This window comes from Lepidochelys olivacea (assembly GCF_965140295.1).
Source record: "Lepidochelys olivacea isolate rLepOli2 genome assembly, chromosome: 10".
Lineage (NCBI taxonomy): Eukaryota > Metazoa > Chordata > Testudines > Cheloniidae > Lepidochelys > Lepidochelys olivacea.
The window spans coordinates 66,170,059-66,188,527 of record NC_140420.1 but is presented as its reverse complement, the minus strand read 5'-3'; the positions used below and the strand labels follow the sequence as shown (position 1 = coordinate 66,188,527).

Below are 18,469 nucleotides of genomic sequence, written 5' to 3'. Positions count from 1 at the left end.
TCCCCCTGGCAGGGACACATTTATACCAATAAAAAGGTGTTTACCGAAACACACTCAATATAAATAAGTAATCAGCATAACTGCATTCACAATAGGGGGTTGTATTGATTTAGAAATCAATAGTTAAAAATCTGTCTAAACACAAAATTGGACTATGTCCACGACAAATGCAATTATACATCTTCAGACTGCTTCACAAACGTTAATCTCACAACACGCTTGTGAGGTAGTCAAGTAGTATTATCCCCATTGATGCAATTGGGAAAAAGACAGCCCAGCACACACATTCTTACCATAAGGATGATGGGAAAATAATTAGAATTTTACTTGCCTATAAAAAGAAACAGTTTCTTGCTCCAGCCAAGTAGAATTTTGCAAGGCTGAGCTCTAGAAAAAATGGTTCAGTTGGATTTTTCCTCTCTCTGTCATATTGGCTTGATTTAACTGCAACAGGACAATTTGAAAAAGAAAACCCTGTCCATTAATAAAGAGATTTTACAGAAGTCTGGGCAAAAATTATTACATTACCCGTGAAGATGCAATTTTGTGAGGCATAATTTTCTGCTCTACAGAATCTGATTTACTGCTCTGACTGGTATCTTATTTTTTTAAAATTTCTATGTAACCAAAGTTATATCAAATTCCACACTTGCCAAAGTTTCCATTTATCCTATTTACCCCACTATATCAGAGTTCTTTTTTTAAAAAAAGTCTCAGCTGCTTATTTGCTGCTTTTTTCCTTTTTTGGCAGTGGATGGATGTTGTCCAGTACATTTTTACTTTTCCTCTATCCAGGTGCAATTGAGGTTCTTCAATAAAGCATTGTCAAGTTAACTTTCCTCAACAGATGACAAGTTAATCCAAAATGAGGAACCATGTAAATTGCCTACTCATTAATTTCAATGTTTGGATTTCTCTATTCTGCAGAATAGAGAACAATCACAATTTTTTAAACAATTCTTAACTATTAGAAACCTACTATGGCCTGAAACAATGTTTTTTTTCCTCTACCAGAGAACAAAAAAAAACAGTTAGCAGAGGAAGTTAATTTTGATTTGAATGTGTGACTGAGGCATCTAGTTTCCTACTATAAAAATAGTTCTTATTAAAGTATATTTTCAAAATCTAATTGTGCAAATACATTTAATTACAAAATAAAAAAAGAGGTTAATATTTAAATTTACTTAATTTATTTACACTCTGTTACAAAAACGGATTTTAGCATTTTTGTACATATTTTTTAGAAATGCATTAATAAAACCCCCACACAGTATAGGTCAACAATTCTCCTGCAAAGTCAATTAAAAAAGAAACAAAGACATCTATTATTGCTACAAGTATCTACTTAACTACTGCAACTGAAAAATTAAGAGAGTTTCCTCTCCTCACCTCCTCTGTTTACACTATGAATTGGACAGCACTTTACATATAAAAAGAACAAGGACTACTTGTGACACCTTAGAGACTAAATTTGTTAGTCTCTAAGGTACCACAAGTACTCCTCGTTCTTTTTGCTGATACAGACTAACACGGCTACCACTCTGAAACTTTACATATTGGTAGTTTTGCTCTTTCCCTGTTTGAGAAGGTCATTCACATAACAAGAAAAAGGAAAACCATTTAAAAAATAGGAAAAATTTGGTTGTAACATCATAAATATTGAGAAATCAGGGCAGGCGTATGTAGTATTTGAAACTACTTTTAATTATTTTTTAAAAACCAGTTCGATTTCAAGTTGGTGTCCCTTTAAATGTCTTGCTATCCATTTTTATAAATAGTTTACTAAAAATTTACACTTAATCTTACTTACTTCCTGACAAGCATGTCAGCTCAGGTAACATTTATTTTACTAATATTGATTCAAAAGGTACAGATGTAAAATAACTACTTTGTCAGACTGCAGAAATGAAATAGTTAAAAGCATCTAGACTGTTAAACAGTGTATATATTCATTTGAACAGGAAGCTGTACCAAATTCTATAAGAAAGCAGTTACACATTCGGAGAAGTTGTAGTTAATCCCCACCCCACATTTACTTAAGAGCATTCCAGATACAGTTTTTCAGTACTAGTTGTCATCAGCTCGTGACAAAATTTAACCATGAGAAGTAGATTCTCCCATTTAAGTCTAAGAGTTAATACTAAATCAACTGCATTAAACAATATCACACTGCAAGAATTTTTCCTGAAGATGTAAATGAATTTAAACTAGTGTCTATTACATAGAAAGCAATGAAATCTACAGCTTTTGAACCCTTTGAGATGTGTTTAACAATACAACTGACTTGGCTTCACAGCCTCTCTCTCTAACCTGTACTTTAGTTTCAATTACTTTGGTCTGAATCACAGCCATCCCAGAAAGCACTTATCCAAGCACAAGGGCTGGCAATTCCATTATAGGATCACTCTTGTACAATGTATGCATCAGTTATGCCAATCTTAATTTAAACAGGTTTTTCACATTCATCCTGTCAGGTCTGGGGAATAGTCAGAAGTGATCATCTCAAACTATGTAGTTATAAGATCCAAGGAAGATTGCTGAAATAAAGAGTCTCCACCCAAATAAACTGGGCCCGTCAGCCTAAGTGTGTGTGGAGAGCGGGGGGAGGAGGGAAGAGAGGAGGAAAGAGTCCCAACATAAGGATGTCATTTGTATTTCTCACACATGATCAGTAATATCACATGGCTTTAATGCTCAGTTATATAGCAATTAAGGGAGAGAGATCCACTATACCTAACTAGCACAGAAGGCCGATATTTGTGACTTGTGGCCTCAACAAGACGATAAATACATCTGAAGGGTACAGAGCTGCGGATGTCCATGGATCATAGCTGAACTCCCAAACTGCACCAACCACATTCAACATTTTGTTTGAAAGAATACACAGCCTACTATTTTTTAGCCAATATTTTAAACATCAGAAAAAACAAATGGAAAATGAACAGATACATAATTAAAATTATGACATTTAAATTCCCCTGCATAGATCAAAACTAAATTTACATTATGATTAATATCAAACAACATAGCATTAGAAAAGAAGGCATCCTGTATGGCTGAAATGGAAAAGTGGCAATTTAGCAACTGGTTATTAGTATTCTGGAGTTTATAATACTGTACAAGAGACTCTTTTCCCAGTAACAACTTTAGCTCACCAGTATAATAGAGTCTGCCTTAACAAGTCCAGAGAATTTAAAAATAATTAATTTGGACAAGTTGATGTATGCTCAGCTTTCATGTCCTTCTAGCTGGTTTTGCTGTTAACTGTTTCTCTCTTTCAAGTTCCTTCTCACGTTGCTGTTCTCGTTCTAGTTCTTCTTTCTGCCTCTTCTGCTGCAGTTTGAGTGCTCTTTTCTAAGCCAGAAAAAAAACAAAATAAATCAGAAGTTCTGTGTTTTTGTATCCTAATTTAAACTCAAGACACATGCACGCACAACTGAGATCTTGCCAACCCTGTCAGGCACTCTTAATCCAGAGGCCCCTCCCTCTTTCTATGTTCTTTCTTTGCTCTTTACCCCAGGCCCTGCATCCTGGTGATTTATTTAGGGGAGGAATGAAGTGGATTCCTCCATATCCCACTATCACTGCTCTTTACAAACACCAGAGGAGTATATACTATGCAAACTGTTGCCTCCAGAGAACTTAATTTTTTGTTGGTCAAGGACTGAGGGACCAAATTTAACATCTGAATGAAGTCAGACATGCTATACACAGCAGTCCACCAGGTTGGTAGAGGTTATGCCATTGTTAGTGTTATACTAAAGGACGGAGAGGCAGAAGAAATTCTCAGCCTCAGCTTTCAGACAGAATCTAGCTTTTCTTAATGGTTCAACATCCCCAGTGATGCTAGCGTAAAAAATATATTTTAGCACAAGGAAATTTAAGTGAAGGTTAAAAACAGCCATGGATAGTTTCAATGCCATTGGAAATACAGGGTAAACAAGTTTACACAAAGAAAGGGGATATAAAGAACCAGGTTTTTCTTACAATCTCCTAACGTATTAAAAATAATGATTAAGAGTATGTGATAGCGTGCTGTTAAAATTTTACATTGATAGGCAGCGGAAACGAGGAAGCGAAACTCACTCCACTCACTTTTAACTTTGATGTCTTTTCATGGAGCATCATCATCTCTTTTCTAATATTCACTAGCTTGTTGTGATAATGTTTAGCTTCTGAAAACTTTAAAAACACAAGACAGTTGAATGGTAAGATTCAGTGGATCAAAATGGTTGTTAGTCTGGAGTATGAAGCTATGCCCTAAAACAGCAACTTCAAAAACACGCTGAAGATCAGTTAGTCAGAGATTGGCTTGAATATTTTAGGGTCTTAATTCTAAACACTTTAAACAATTTTCATAAAATTACTATGTATCAAAGGGTACAGATTACTATAATTATTTAAATATTAATTAAGGGAGAAGCAAGCATTATATCACTTGTATGCTCATTAGTTTTCAGTTTTATATCCCAATGTGCCAAAGCTTAGCAAGTGCTAGTCTTAAAATTCAAGCTCTTATATGGTTCCACACTTAATTCTCAAGCCTACAGTTCTGGCTTTATATGTCACAACTGCATATACAATTTCTGTAAGACACTGTCATTTGCCTTAAACTGTGGCAATCATGAAGTACAGATGTGATTTTTTTGTTGTTAGAATATCCCCTCAAGTTACCACTAACAAACTCAAAAAATATGCAACTAAATCAAAGGACCAAATGCTGGTGGCTTTGGGATTTGGCATTTAACCCTTAAAAGGTAACTCAATGCTTTACAAAATTTAAAATGTTTTTAAGTTGTGGCTGCAGCAGGGCAGTCAAAATCAGGAGAATATATAAAAAAAAAAAATTGGATTCTTTTTGTTTGTTTGTTTTTTGTTTGTTTGTTTTTGTAACAAAATAGCAGATGAGATTATGTTGGATCATATTAAAGAAGTTCTGTATTAAAATCACAAATGAGTTTGATTCCCCATAGTTTAAATTCCAGGGTATTACTAATTAAGAGTTTGGTTTAACAGAATATCCCCTCTTGGTTTTTGGTGCTGTTTCTCTCCCTCTATGTGTGAAACTTGCAAGCTGCTAATTGTGTTAGTACATTCTAAGACAGAGTCTGTTCTCAAAGCAATTCACAGAGAGAGAGACTCAAAGCAATACTCTAACAACAGAAACAGCACCCAGAGACTCCCCGCCCTTTTGTTGTATTAACAATTGTGATTAAAATAGAGATAGAGGATGTATGTGGATGGATGCTTGGTGTGGATAATAACTGAATGATCAGGGAGGTGCCAGCCTAAGAATCCAGTGTCCATACGCTGAAGAAGGCGTCAAGTGGAAATAACCAGAGGATCTCCCCCCTCCCCCCCCGGAGGGCAGACTGGAATCCACCCAACAGCCTCAAGAATGGGAGAACCAAAGAACAAGATAACATCTTGGAGCCGTCAGGAATGTGCTATCTGCTGATTGATTCAGCAACAGCATGACGAAGCAATTCCCATAGACTGGCATAGGAAGAAATTCCTATAAAAATAGACTCTAAAAAGTGAGAACTTTGGGGTCTGATTCTGCAAACCAACTTCCAGGAGCAGCAGATGAGCATCTGACAAGGCCCTGCTCCCTCCTCATGTCCAGGCCACCTGGCCAGTGGCTTGGCATGAGCAACTCTAAGGCTGGTAACTATGATAACAACCTTGCAGAATGTGTGTGTGTGTGTGTGTGTGTGTGTGTGTATAAATATGAGATTGAATGGAATGTTATAACTATAACTAACTGCTTACTATGATTCTTTCTGTATTCACAATAAATGTGGTATTTTGCCTTTTTCCCTTTAATAAGATCCTGCTGGTTTTTATTTTATTGGTATAACAGAATATCCCCTCAAGTTACCACTAACAAACTCAAAAAATATGCAAGTAAATCAAAGGACCCTGGTACAGTCTGAGTAAATGTAGGAGAGCGAAGCAGAATCCTTCCACCAACCTGGGGGGTAGGACAGAGTATCATGGGCACCCTATGGCTGCTCCTGGAGCCTCAGTAGCATATGCAATCTTTATGCACTGATTTTTGGCTTCTAGATTTATATACCTGGACCCACGGTCTATGCCTGCTAATCCCTCATCTGCAGGCCAGTAAGGGTACGTCTACGCTACAATAAAAGACCTTCGACAGGGCCACAGCTGGCTTGGGTCAGATGACTTGGGCTCACAGGGGTTGGCCTGGTGGCTATAAAATTGCAGTATAGGCATTTGGTCTCGGCCCGGGGCCTGGGCTCTGAGACCCAGTGAGTGGGGAGCGTCTCAGAGCCTAGACTCCAGGCCACACCTAAAAGTCTACACTTCAATTTTATAGCTTCACACCTCAAGCCCCCCATCAGCTGACCCAGGGGAGAAGTCGCCATGTTGCAGGTCTTTTATTGCAGGTATACATATCTGTACAGACCTGAGCAGTCCTCCATGTTCTCCTCTTCCCATTTAATAGAATTATGTTGGTTCTGTTGTATTTTCCAATTTACAAAGAACAGACTTATTGATGTAATGATTATTAGTCATCTATTTATACCATTTTCTCAGGAGATGAAAAACAATACATGTACATGATACACATTTTTGTTAAAACAGGCAAACTTATAATAGAATACACTTACCAAAGCATTGATATCAAGAATGGAATTACATTCTTTGAATTTTGAGATTTCTTGCTCTAATGTGTCTAGTAACACTACTTGATTCTGTCTGAAACAAAAATACAAAAGACTTTAAGACATACAGAAGAAGTCAGATTAAATACACTATCTTGGATTGATTAAAGAGTACTCACAATTTTGAGTTTTACTACTGTTCTCTTCACTGAAATCTTAACATACTGATTGTTAATGAGGCTATAATGCCAGAAATAAGTTGTATAAAAATCAATATTCCAAGAGAAATTTTTCAGATTAACTATTTCTTTTGTACTAAATAGTTTTTTTGTCCATATTAGTAGAAGAAGAAGAATCAGGAAACCTACACAAGTAGATAAAGGAACAGAGTCTTTTCAGATTTTTTTAAACTGACATTTAAATGAATTCTAATTAAACAGTTATAAAGGACTCTGCTCTCTCTCTTCCTGCTACTAAAATGTTCTTGTGCACTATTTGGAAAATTTTAAGCACAGCAAAGACATTTGCTGGAAATTCCTAACAGTGTCTTAAAGCAATGCACACAAAGGGGACCCTTATAAATGTTAAGCAACAAAACAAAAAAGCATATGTTAATTAAAAGTAGAGTCTGGGAGTTTCATACATGTAAGAAAAACCTTAAAAAAAAAATCTCTCTCGCAATCACTGCTTTAATAGAACATCCAAATACTGGATGTTTTTCTCCAAATAGAGTTGTACAGCACAAGGTCACATGTCTCCAGAAAAAGAATGAGCATTTAGAAAGTTGATGTGTCTTTTGCTGTGACTGGGTGCATGGATTTCAATGCTTTAATTTTAAAATTTTCCTTCATTTTAACGGCTGGTAGGTTACATGGCTGGAAATTCTTTTAAAATTATACTTATAATCTGCAGAATATTCACTCACTGTTCAAAGTGCTGCACTCAAAGCACAGAAAAGTTTACAGTGACTCCTCACTTAACGTTGTAGTTATGTTCCTGAAAAATGCGACTTTAAGTGAAACAGTGTTAAGTGAATCCAATTTCCCCATAAGAATTAATGTAAATGGGGGGGGGTTACATTCCAGGGAAATTTTTTTTGCCAGACAAAAGGACTCGACACGCCTCCCCCGTCCCTTCCATGGCAATCAGCTGGCTTGCCGCGTTTTGGAGGCAGGAGGGAGGAGCGAGCACTTGGTGCGCAGGCTCCCCCTCCCTCCCGAACTTGGCAATCAGGAGGTGGGGGGAGGAGGAGGGGAGGGAAGGCGCTGATCCGTGGGGTCTGCTGGTGGGAGGCGCTGGGGGAGGGGCGGGAGGAGAGCGGCTACCAGCTGTGGAGAAAGCAGGCAGCCAAACAACGTAAGAGTGGAGCATTGCACAAGTTTAAACGAGCATGTTCCCAAATTGATCAGCAACGTAACAACGAACCAACATTAACTGGAATGACTTTAAGTGAATCTCTCTGGTCACGCGATCACAGACATGAAGGTCGCTATCTTAAAACAAAAAAACTTCAAATCCAGACTCCAGCGAGAAACTGCTGAATTGGAATTCATTTGCAAATTGGATACTATTAATTTAGGCTTAAATAGAGACTTGGAGTGGCTAAGTCATTATGCAAGGTAGCTTGTTTCCTCTTGTTTTTTCCTACCCCCCCCCCCCCCAGATGTTCTGGTTTAACTTGGATTTTAACTTGAAGAGTGGTCAGTTTGGATGAGCTATTACCAGCAGGAGAGTGAGTTTGTGTGTGTATGGGGGTGGGGGGATGTGAGAACCTGGATTTATGCAGGAAATAGCCCAGCTTGATTGTCATGCACATTGTGTAAAGAGTTGTCACTTTGGATGGGCTATCACCAGCAGGAGAGTGAATTTGTGTGGGGGGGTGGAGGGTGAGAAAACCTGGATTTGTGCTGGAAATCACTTTAGATAAGCTATTACCAGCAGGACAGTGGGGTGGGAATAGGTATTGTTTCATATTCTCTGTGTATATATAAAGCCTGCTGCAGTTTCCACGATATGCATCTGAGGAAGTGAGCTGTAGCTCACGAAAGCTTATGCTCTAATAAATTGGTTAGTCTCTAAGGTGCCACAAGTCCTCCTTTTCTTTTTGCGAATACAGACTAACACGGCTGCTACTCTGAAACCTGTCATTTGCAAGGCACTGCATTTAGCCGTATGGAGTGGAAATCTATCAACTGCATGAAAAAACTTGTACAGATACAGACAGACATCATCTTCCTTTCCAAATGCAAACAGATGGACATCGTACCAAAAGGACTGAAGGTAAAAAATCCATTACAATCTACATACCACACAGACTATGCTGACAGCTTGTGCCACACGCTCTCAAAGAAACTGCGGAATCACCTGATCAACATCCTCTACAGCAAACAGGGAAAGATTAAGAATGAGCTCTCAAAAATGGATACTCTCATAAAAAACCAACCTTCCACACAAACTTCCTCGTGGCTGGATTTTACTAAAACTAGACAAGCCATTTACAACGCACATTTTGCTTCTCTACAAAAGAAAAAGGACACTAAACTTTCTAAACTACTACATGCTACAAGGGGCCACAGCAATGGTTCCCTCAACCCACCTAGCAATATTGTTAACCTATCCAACTATACTCTCAGCCCAGCAGAAGCAGCTGTTCTATCTCGGGGCCTCTCCTTCTGCCCCTCCACCCCCACGAACATGATACAGTTCTGTGGTGACCTAGAATCCTATTTTCGACGTCTCCGACTCAAGGAATATTTCCAAAATACCTCTGAACAGCATACTAATCCACAGAGGTCTCCCTACCAACACTACAGAAAGAGGGATTCTAGGTGGACTCCTCCTGAAGGTCGAAACAGCAGACTGGACTTCTACATAGAGTGCTTCCGCCGACGTGCACGGGCTGAAATTGTGGAAAAGCAGCATCACTTGCCCCATAACCTCAGCCATGCGGAACGCAATGCCATCCACAGCCTCAGAAACAACTCTGACATCATAATCAAAAAGGCTGACAAAGGAGGTGCTGTTGTCGTCATGAATAGGTCGGAATATGAACAAGAGGCTGCTCGGCAGCTCTCCAACACGAGTTTCTACAAGCCATTACCCTCTGATCCCACTGAGAGTTACCAAAAGCAACTACAGCATTTGCTCAAGAAACTTCCTGAAAAAGCACAAGATCAAATCCGCACAGACACACCCCTGGAACCCCGACCTGGGATATTCTATCTACTACCCAAGATCCATAAACCTGGAAATCCTGGGCGCCCCATCATCTCAGGCATTGGCACCCTGACAGCAGGATTGTCTGGCTATGTAGACTCCCTCCTCAGGCCCTACGCTACCAGCACTCCCAGCTACCTTCGAGACACCACTGACTTCCTGAGGAAACTACAATCCATCGGTGATCTTCCTGATAACACCATCCTGGCCACTATGGATGTAGAAGCCCTCTACACCAACATTCCACACAAAGATGGACTACAAGCCGTCAAGAACACTATCCCCGATAATGTCACGGCTAACCTGGTGGCTGAACTTTGTGACTTTGTCCTTACCCATAACTACTTCACATTTGGGGACAATGTATACCTTCAGATCAGCGGCACTGCTATGGGTACCCGCATGGCCCCACAGTATGCCAACATTTTTATGGCTGATTTAGAACAACGCTTCCTCAGCTCTCGTCCCCTAAAGCCCCTACTCTACTTGCGCTATATTGATGACATCTTCATCATCTGGACCCATGGAAAAGAAGCCCTTGAGGAATTCCACCATGATTTCAACAATTTCCATCCCACCACCAACCTCAGCCTGGTCCAGTCCACACAAGAGATCCACTTCCTGGACACTACAGTGCTAATAAACAATGGTCACATAAACACCACCCTATACCGGAAACCTACTGACCGCTATTCCTACCTGCATGCCTCCAGCTTTCACCCTGACCACACCACACGATCCATCGTCTACAGCCAAGCTCTGCGATACAACCGCATTTGCTCCAACCCCTCAGACAGAGACAAACACCTACAAGATCTCTGTCAAGCTTTCTTACAACTACAATACCCACCTGCAGAAGTAAAGAAAAAGATTGATAGAGCCAGAAGAGTTCCCAGAAGTTACCTACTACAGGACAGGCCTAACAAAGAAAATAACAGAACGCCACTAGCCGTCACCTTCAGCCCCCAACTAAAACCCCTCCAACGCATTATTAAGGATCTACAACCTATCCTAAAGGATGACCCAACACTCTCACAAATCTTGGGAGACAGGCCAGTCCTTGCCTACAGACAGCCCCGCAACCTGAAGCAAATACTCACCAACAACCACATACCACACAACAGAACCACTAACCCAGGAACTTATCCTTGCAACAAAGCCCGTTGCCAACTGTGCCCACATATCTATTCAGGGGACACCATCACAGGGCCTAATAACATCAGCCACACTATCAGAGGCTCGTTCACCTGCACATCCACCAATGTGATATATGCCATCATGTGCCAGCAATGCCCCTCTGCCATGTACATTGGTCAAACTGGACAGTCTCTACGTAAAAGAATAAATGGACACAAATCAGATGTCAAGAATTGTAACATTCATAAACCAGTCGGAGAACACTTCAATCTCTCTGGTCACGCGATCACAGACATGAAGGTCGCTATCTTAAAACAAAAAAACTTCAAATCCAGACTCCAGCGAGAAACTGCTGAATTGGAATTCATTTGCAAATTGGATACTATTAATTTAGGCTTAAATAGAGACTTGGAGTGGCTAAGTCATTATGCAAGGTAGCCTGTTTCCTCTTGTTTTTTCCTACCCCCCCCCCCCAGATGTTCTGGTTTAACTTGGATTTTAACTTGAAGAGTGGTCAGTTTGGATGAGCTATTACCAGCAGGAGAGTGAGTTTGTGTGTGTATGGGGGTGGGGGGATGTGAGAACCTGGATTTATGCAGGAAATAGCCCAGCTTGATTGTCATGCACATTGTGTAAAGAGTTGTCACTTTGGATGGGCTATCACCAGCAGGAGAGTGAATTTGTGTGGGGGGGTGGAGGGTGAGAAAACCTGGATTTGTGCTGGAAATCACTTTAGATAAGCTATTACCAGCAGGACAGTGGGGTGGGAATAGGTATTGTTTCATATTCTCTGTGTATATATAAAGCCTGCTGCAGTTTCCACGATATGCATCTGAGGAAGTGAGCTGTAGCTCACGAAAGCTTATGCTCTAATAAATTGGTTAGTCTCTAAGGTGCCACAAGTCCTCCTTTTCTTTTTGCGAATACAGACTAACACGGCTGCTACTCTGAAACCTGTATTTTATATGTAAACCATACTACAGAAAAATATATTTCAACTTACATATAAGAAGGGGATTTGACTGAAGAAATTCTAGAAAGGAAATGCATGTATTAGAAAGAGTTGCTTTTTTCAGTTTGCTTACGTGAGCTCTTGGAGGGCTAGTTTTGATCGCTGAAGATCAGGTAAATAATGAGAAATCAATCCTTCAGTTAGTTGCTCCACAGCTTTCTTATCTACAATAGCCAAATCTTCTATTAGTCCCTCATCTGGAGATGCCTCGCAGGAATCTGTAACAAGAAGTAGCAATCTTCAACTGCTAAGAACTATTGCCATCACTTTATCTGTTAGTACTAACGGATTTTCTATTTTGAAATAAAAGTTGGGCGTCTCAGCAATGGAGTGTAAATTGCAGTTCCTTGCACTTCATCAATTAAGCAACGCTCCTTTCACCTCCCTACATTATGAGGTTTCAGTTCCAAAAACATGCCATGACAGAATACAGCAGAAGGGTGAGATTTAAACAAAACTGTACACTGTGCATACAAGCCCCTTTCAATCAAGTAAGCCAATTCAGACATGCCAAATGCTCTTCCCTCAGAGAGGTCAAACATACACAAGGAATGGATGGATGCACGTGCAGCCTCCCCAGTTCAACTTCCCTATCTGAACACTCAGACGTTACAGGAGAGCCAGGCAAAAAGACCCCTCCTCCCGCAACCGCCACGACAAGAACAACAAGGTTTGCACGATGCTTGGCCTTCGCTAGAGATGCTGACGATCAGTAGCCGAGCTCCGTGTGGCTGCTGCTCACGTACCCAGCGCGGGCCCCGGCTGCTTCGGGGCGGCGGCCTCCAGCAGGAACCCCTCCTTCCCCTCGGGCTGCTCCATGGCGCAACTCGCCGCGGCCAGCTGAGGGCACAGAGCGACAGCAGCATGAGCGCGACCCCCGGCAGCCGCTGCCTCTTCCTGAGGTGGTGGGGGCGGGGGGGCACCGGGGCTCCCCGCCCGGCTGCTCGCGGCCCCTACCCCGAGGCAGAGCCCATCGCTCGCGCCCCCCCGGAGAGAGGTTGGTCCGGCCGGAATTTGGCTGAGGGGGCGGGGCTCCACGGGGATCGGCCCGCCCCTAGGAGTCGCGTGCGGCGGGGGCCAGGCCCCGGTGTCTCGTGGGTAGACCCTGGCCCCGAGGGCGCCTGGCCGGGGGGAGGGCGAAGCGGACGGGAGGTGGGGGCGGGGGAGGCTCTCAGAAGACCCGGCAGCGCAGCGGGGCTCGGCCCACCTAACGCGCCTACCCGTCGGGCGGGGCGGGGCGGGGGCAGTCCGGCGCCGCGGCGCTCCGACCCGCTGAGGCAACCGCGCCTCGGCCCCTCCTGACCACAGAACCGGACGCAGCAGTTGGGTTCGGAAGGGGGGACCGTCCACTACCCCGGATGTAGATGGGAGCCGAGCCCGGAAGTGACCCCGCTCCCAGAACAACAGTCAGTCACCTGACGCTGCTGGTTGCTAGGACGGGGCCCTTAGCAACAGTGGGAGATGGGGTGGTCCAAGGCCCAGCTCTAAGAGTGGGTGTCGCCTGTAACTACAGCAGATGCAGTTTTCAGACACGTTGATTTTCAAGTGGACGGTCTTGGGGAAGGTCCAGTTTTCAAATGTCAGTAGCACGGTCCTTGGCTGTACAGCCCTGTACATGAGCCTTGCAGGCAGCCCTGCAAACTCCATTTTATTGCAGTGGGAGGAGGGGGCTATGAAGGGATAGCCCGATCTGTGACTCCCAGTTTTCTTGGGGGAAGGTATTGTGATGTAGGCATAACCCCAATTAAAGAATGTGGCAGAGGAAGTAGTGGGACCATCACAGACCTCCACGCAGAAACAAAAACAAAGTGCAATGGGGAACAGAGAGTCTTCTGAATCCTTTATTTCCTTAGTAGAAGAGGATAGGTTTCTGTGGCTTCCTCTCAAGAAGGGGATACTTAGTGTTTCAGGAGCCAAATTGGCAATCAACATTGTCCAAAAGAGCCACATTAGTGTGAATGACAGGGGAATATTTAGGTTTATATATATATAATTCTCACAGCAAATACCTTAATAACTTAGTGTAAGCTGATAACTTAATTGGTTAATAACATAGTAAAAACATCCTGATTAATTATTAACCAATCTGAGTTATTAACCAAACCACACAGTGTTTTAATATCATGTGCTGCAAAGAGCAGCAGGAGACATATTAAAGAACCACTTGTGGCTCAAGAGTCACAATCTGTGTATCACTGCTCTAAAGGCTTGTGTTCAGGTACAGTGCTACAGCTACACTGCTGTAGCAATTTAGTGGAGATTCTACTACATGGTGTTAAATGTTAATCCACCTCCTTGGGGAGGTAGCCATGTCAACAAGAGAAGCTCTCCCATCCACTTAGCACTGTCTATGCAGAGGGGTTAGGTCAGCATAACTAGAAGTTATACCGATTGAGATCTACAGTGTAGTCCTGGCCTAAGATTTTTCTCCCAACTCACTATTCTCTTCACAAACTTCTATTTGTAATTACCAAAACAAATGCAAACTAAATTTTGAGATTATTATTTGTAGAAAGCAAATTTATTTGTTCAAAAAAGTAATATCGGAAAATTGCCATGTCAGGTACAACCATTATGGAATTTGAATAAAGGAAATAAGGAAAGGGGCCAAATTCGTGGTTGGCCCCAGGGCTAGCTCCACAAAGGGGACTTATGCCCTGGCTACATGGGAGAGGTGGCTGCTAATCAAAAGCTTTTTGATGCACATCAGGTAACTTGCAGTACGCAAGTTGCACTAATTGTGTTCCCACAGACTGCTTGTTCCATTTGCAATTTGCATCCCATTGTCCTTTGCTTCACTGCTGAGCAGTGTGCATCCACCTTGGACTATTTTCGCTTCAAACTGTGTGAAGCTAGGCAGGTTCAAATTTAAAAGAAAAATCCCATATTTCTACCATCCCTGCCCCATACTTCCTTTTTGGGCTGGCTCATGCCATTTTCAAATTGCTGTCAGCCAGTATGGATCCAACAATTCTCCACGTTGCTATGGTGACAACTGCAAATATACATTGGTTGCTTGGTCGGTATTACAACACGCAGATGAATTCTGCATTGGAGTTGGCCTGTTTTACCACTGAGCAGATGATGTGGGAACAGCAGGAGGATACTCTGCAGCCCTGGCAGCAGGATGAGGCAGGAAACACTGAGCTGTTGGAACAAGAGGACTGATTCCTGGATCACATACACACCATTCAGTACAGTTGCTGGACCCAAGAAACCACTGTGGATTGGTGGGAAAGGATTGTTCTGGAGAGCTGGGCTGACCACTAATGGCAAGAGAACTTCAAGATGGGGAGGGCTACTTTTTTTGAGATCTGTGGAGAACTGACCCTGGAGCTTCAGTGATAGCATGCAAACCTGTGATGCCCCATACCCATGGAAAAATGGATTGCCATTGCCATCTGGAAGCCCCCCCACCCCAAGAACATTACCAGTCTGTAGCCAACCAATTTGGCATGGGGAGGTCAACTATTGGGGCCATTGTCATGCAGGTCTGCTATGCCATTGATAAGGTGCTGTCTAACTGGGTCACAAGGTTCAGAAGATTATTGGTGGTTTTCCACACATGGGGTTTCCAAACTGTATTGGGGCAACTGATGGACCCCAAGTGTCTATCATTTTCCACACATATACAGCCAGGGCACCTAATTTATAAACAGAAAGGGTTATTTCTCCATGGTGCTCCAAGGATGGGTTGTCTACCACAGCAGGTTTACAAACAAATGCAGTGTGGTCTGGGAAGGTCCACAATGCTAGGAACTTTCAGGACTCAATACTATTTAAACTAATGCAGAAAGGACAGTTTGCCCACAGGAGCACTATAGACATTAATGGTATGGAGGTTGGTCCAGTTATACTGGGAGACTTGCCTTATCGCCTGATGCCCTGGCTAATGAAGCCATACACCAGTGTCTTGAACAAAAAAAAGGAACATTGTAACTATCACCTGAATAGTTGCAGAAAGGTAGTCAAGTCATTTGGCCATTTGAAAGGCAGATGGCTCTGTTTACGGAATAGGTTGGAAGCAACAGAAAAAAATGTTCCAACCATTAGAACTGCATGTTGTGTTTTGCACAATATTTATGAGCGCAAGAGGGAAAACCTTATCAATGGGTGGGAGGCTGAGGTGTGGAGACTTTCTTAGAGGTTTGAGCAGCCAGCAAGGCTCCCATAAAGAACACAGACATGTGGCAATGCCGTCAGGGATGCCTCCTGTTCATATTTTGATGTTTGCTCATGGGTAGGGGGCTGGTGGTGTTGGGATACAGACTTTGCGAGCACTGCGGTGTTGTGTGTGGGTGGTTGAAATTTAACATGCCCTATGTGCTTCTGCAAAACCCTATGAATGATTTCAGAATTATTTAAAGGATTTTCTGTGTTAAATGCAATGATGACTCATAAAACCATTTGCCATACATCCATTATTATGAAAGAATAAAAAAAAAGTTAATTAAACCAATGGAAAAAAAAATCTTTGTATTTGGAAGTACATTTAACAAACCAGTATAATAAAGTAACCAGCTACACACAACCCTTCAAAATCAAACAAAAATCGAAGTGCAACAGTAAGAACATTTCAAATATAACTTTTTTTTGGCGGGGTGCATAAAGTTAAAGGTCATATATGTAGAAAAACCTGTAGAGCACGGATTACGCTCCACAGCCATCTTAAATCTCATCAATGACTTTTCCCTGGGCAGACATCATCCCTTTAGCAAGGGATAGCGGATGACAGCACATTAGGCAACGGGAGACTTGATCCCGGTTCTCCCACATCCTGTGGGACTGGTGCTAACCCCTGGGCTAAGAGTTATGATGGGGGGCACGCACACTGGCACCACCACCAATGGCATTTTACGTGTGTCCTGATCTGTGAGGCAGCCTCTGAGAATGTCTTACTGCATCAGGCCCTGCAAGAGACAGGTGGGGCAGTGCCTAGTTTGAGAATCCCACTGGGGTTTAGGTGTGAGCTATGCATCTGGACTGAGATGGCTGAGCACATGCCCAGCCACAGACTTTGAGGTGTCCTAAAAGACTTTATTAGCGGAAACGTAGGCACCTAGAGAATTTAGGCACTTATAAGTTTAGGCAACACTAAGGAGAGGTTTTGAAGACCTGGATTTTGGACTTAGGTGCCTAAGGCAGCACAGACCTAGCTCTGTATACTCCCCGCACAGGGGACATATCAGAGTGTGTCAGGAGCAGGCAGAGAGCCTTCCAGGAGTGGGATGAGTGTGGCCTGGATGTTCCTGTGCCCCAGCTGCCTATTCTCCAGCTGTCACAAGGCCCATAGGAAACATAGTAGCCATGCACAAATTAAAACAGCCTTGCCAGCTGTCCCTACTGCTGTCCCAACCAACAGGGGACAAAAGGTCTCCCAGCAGCTCCAGCATCAGGAGGGTGCAAGCCTCCTTTAACCACTGCCTACCACCCCCCATGGTCTGCACCAACACAAGGATGAATTCCATCCAGGAATGTTATCCCCCCCAGAACTCCCATTGAATAATGGGCCTACCCTCTCTTGGACTTCCTTTTGCTTCTAATGCAGGGGAGGGCAAACTCCCGGAAGCGGCCAGCACCACATCTCTGCCGCTCCGGGGGGGTGGGGGGGCAGCAGAAGGCTCCGTGCACTGCCCTTGCCTGCAGGCACCGCCTCCTGCAGCTCCCGTGGGCCAGGAATGCAGAACCATGGCCAATGGGAGCTTTGGGGGTTGTACCCACAGGCGAGGGCAGTGCGCGGCAGAGCTGCCTGCCCCACTGCACCCCCAGGAGCCACTGCCAACATGCTGGCCACTTCCAGGAGCAGTGCGGGGCCACAGCAGGCAGGGAGCCTTCCTTAGCCCCGCTGCCACCCCGGAGTTGCTCGTGGTAAGCGATGCTGGGCTGAAGCCTGCACCCGCACCCCTCCTGCCCCCCCGCACCCCAGCCCCCAGCCCCCTCCTGCACCCCAACCCCTTGCCCTGAGCCCCTTACTGCACCCCGCACCCCCTCCAGCACCCCGCACTCCCTCCTGCACCCCAACTCCCTGCCCCACCCCTACATTAATGGCCCTGCATACAGTTGCTCCCCCCAGATATGGTCGTTGGGCCAAAAAGTTTGCCCTCCCCTGTTCTAATGTATTGTAATGTATTCTAATGTAATGTTGCTTAATATTACTTTTATTAACAGCATTGGTGATTAATTATGGTAAAATAGTCTACATATTTGTCTTCACTTACAGATCACAATTAAGTATTGTTATGTCCTCAAATTAAAAACTTTCCCGCCTTGTGCTTCAGAAGGAATCCCAGAGATCTGAAAGACAACACCTGAAGTCTCATCCGAAGCCAAGTGAACTATATGATTTAAAAGGTTAAGGAACAAACATGTTAGTTTTACTGCCGTCAAAGATTTACCAAATCATTGTTCCATGGGAGGAATAGGCAGGCCTTTCTTCCAACAAAAACAAAAGCAAGAAAGCGAAGTTAAGTGA

General features: G+C 43.1%; 1 protein-coding gene across 3 annotated transcripts; it reads right to left on the bottom strand.

The window, feature by feature from the left end:
• Window positions 1-1,173: 1,173 nt before the first annotated feature.
• Window positions 1,174-13,368, bottom strand: BLOC1S6 (biogenesis of lysosomal organelles complex 1 subunit 6). 3 transcript variants are annotated; one of them, XM_084642033.1, is made up of 6 exons: window positions 13,218-13,368; window positions 12,744-12,837; window positions 12,071-12,215; window positions 6,639-6,726; window positions 4,096-4,182; window positions 1,174-3,354 (listed from the first exon to the last, which is right to left on the bottom strand). In XM_084642033.1, the coding sequence occupies exons 2-6, from the start codon at window positions 12,814-12,816 to the stop codon at window positions 3,235-3,237; spliced, it is 513 nt and encodes a 170-aa protein (XP_084498159.1). In that variant the 5' UTR covers window positions 12,817-12,837; window positions 13,218-13,368; the 3' UTR covers window positions 1,174-3,234. The 3 variants fall into 3 exon arrangements, with proteins under 3 accessions (XP_084498159.1, XP_084498160.1, XP_084498158.1); XM_084642034.1 differs by having other exon boundaries at window positions 13,205-13,340; XM_084642032.1 differs by lacking the exon at window positions 13,218-13,368 and having other exon boundaries at window positions 12,744-13,162.
• Window positions 13,369-18,469: the final 5,101 nt, after the last annotated feature.

Excerpts from the sequence above, each read along its gene's own strand:
- BLOC1S6 (XM_084642033.1), bottom strand. The coding sequence starts at position 12,816 with ATGGAGCAGCCCGAGGGGAAGGAGGGGTTCCTGCTGGAGGCCGCCGCC. Across the intron at positions 12,216-12,743 it reads GCAGCCGGGGCCCGCGCTGG|ATTCCTGCGAGGCATCTCCA; the intron begins GTACGTGAGCAG and ends TTCTTGTTACAG. Across the intron at positions 3,355-4,095 it reads AAAAGACATCAAAGTTAAAA|AAAAGAGCACTCAAACTGCA; the intron begins GTGAGTGGAGTG and ends TTTCTGGCTTAG.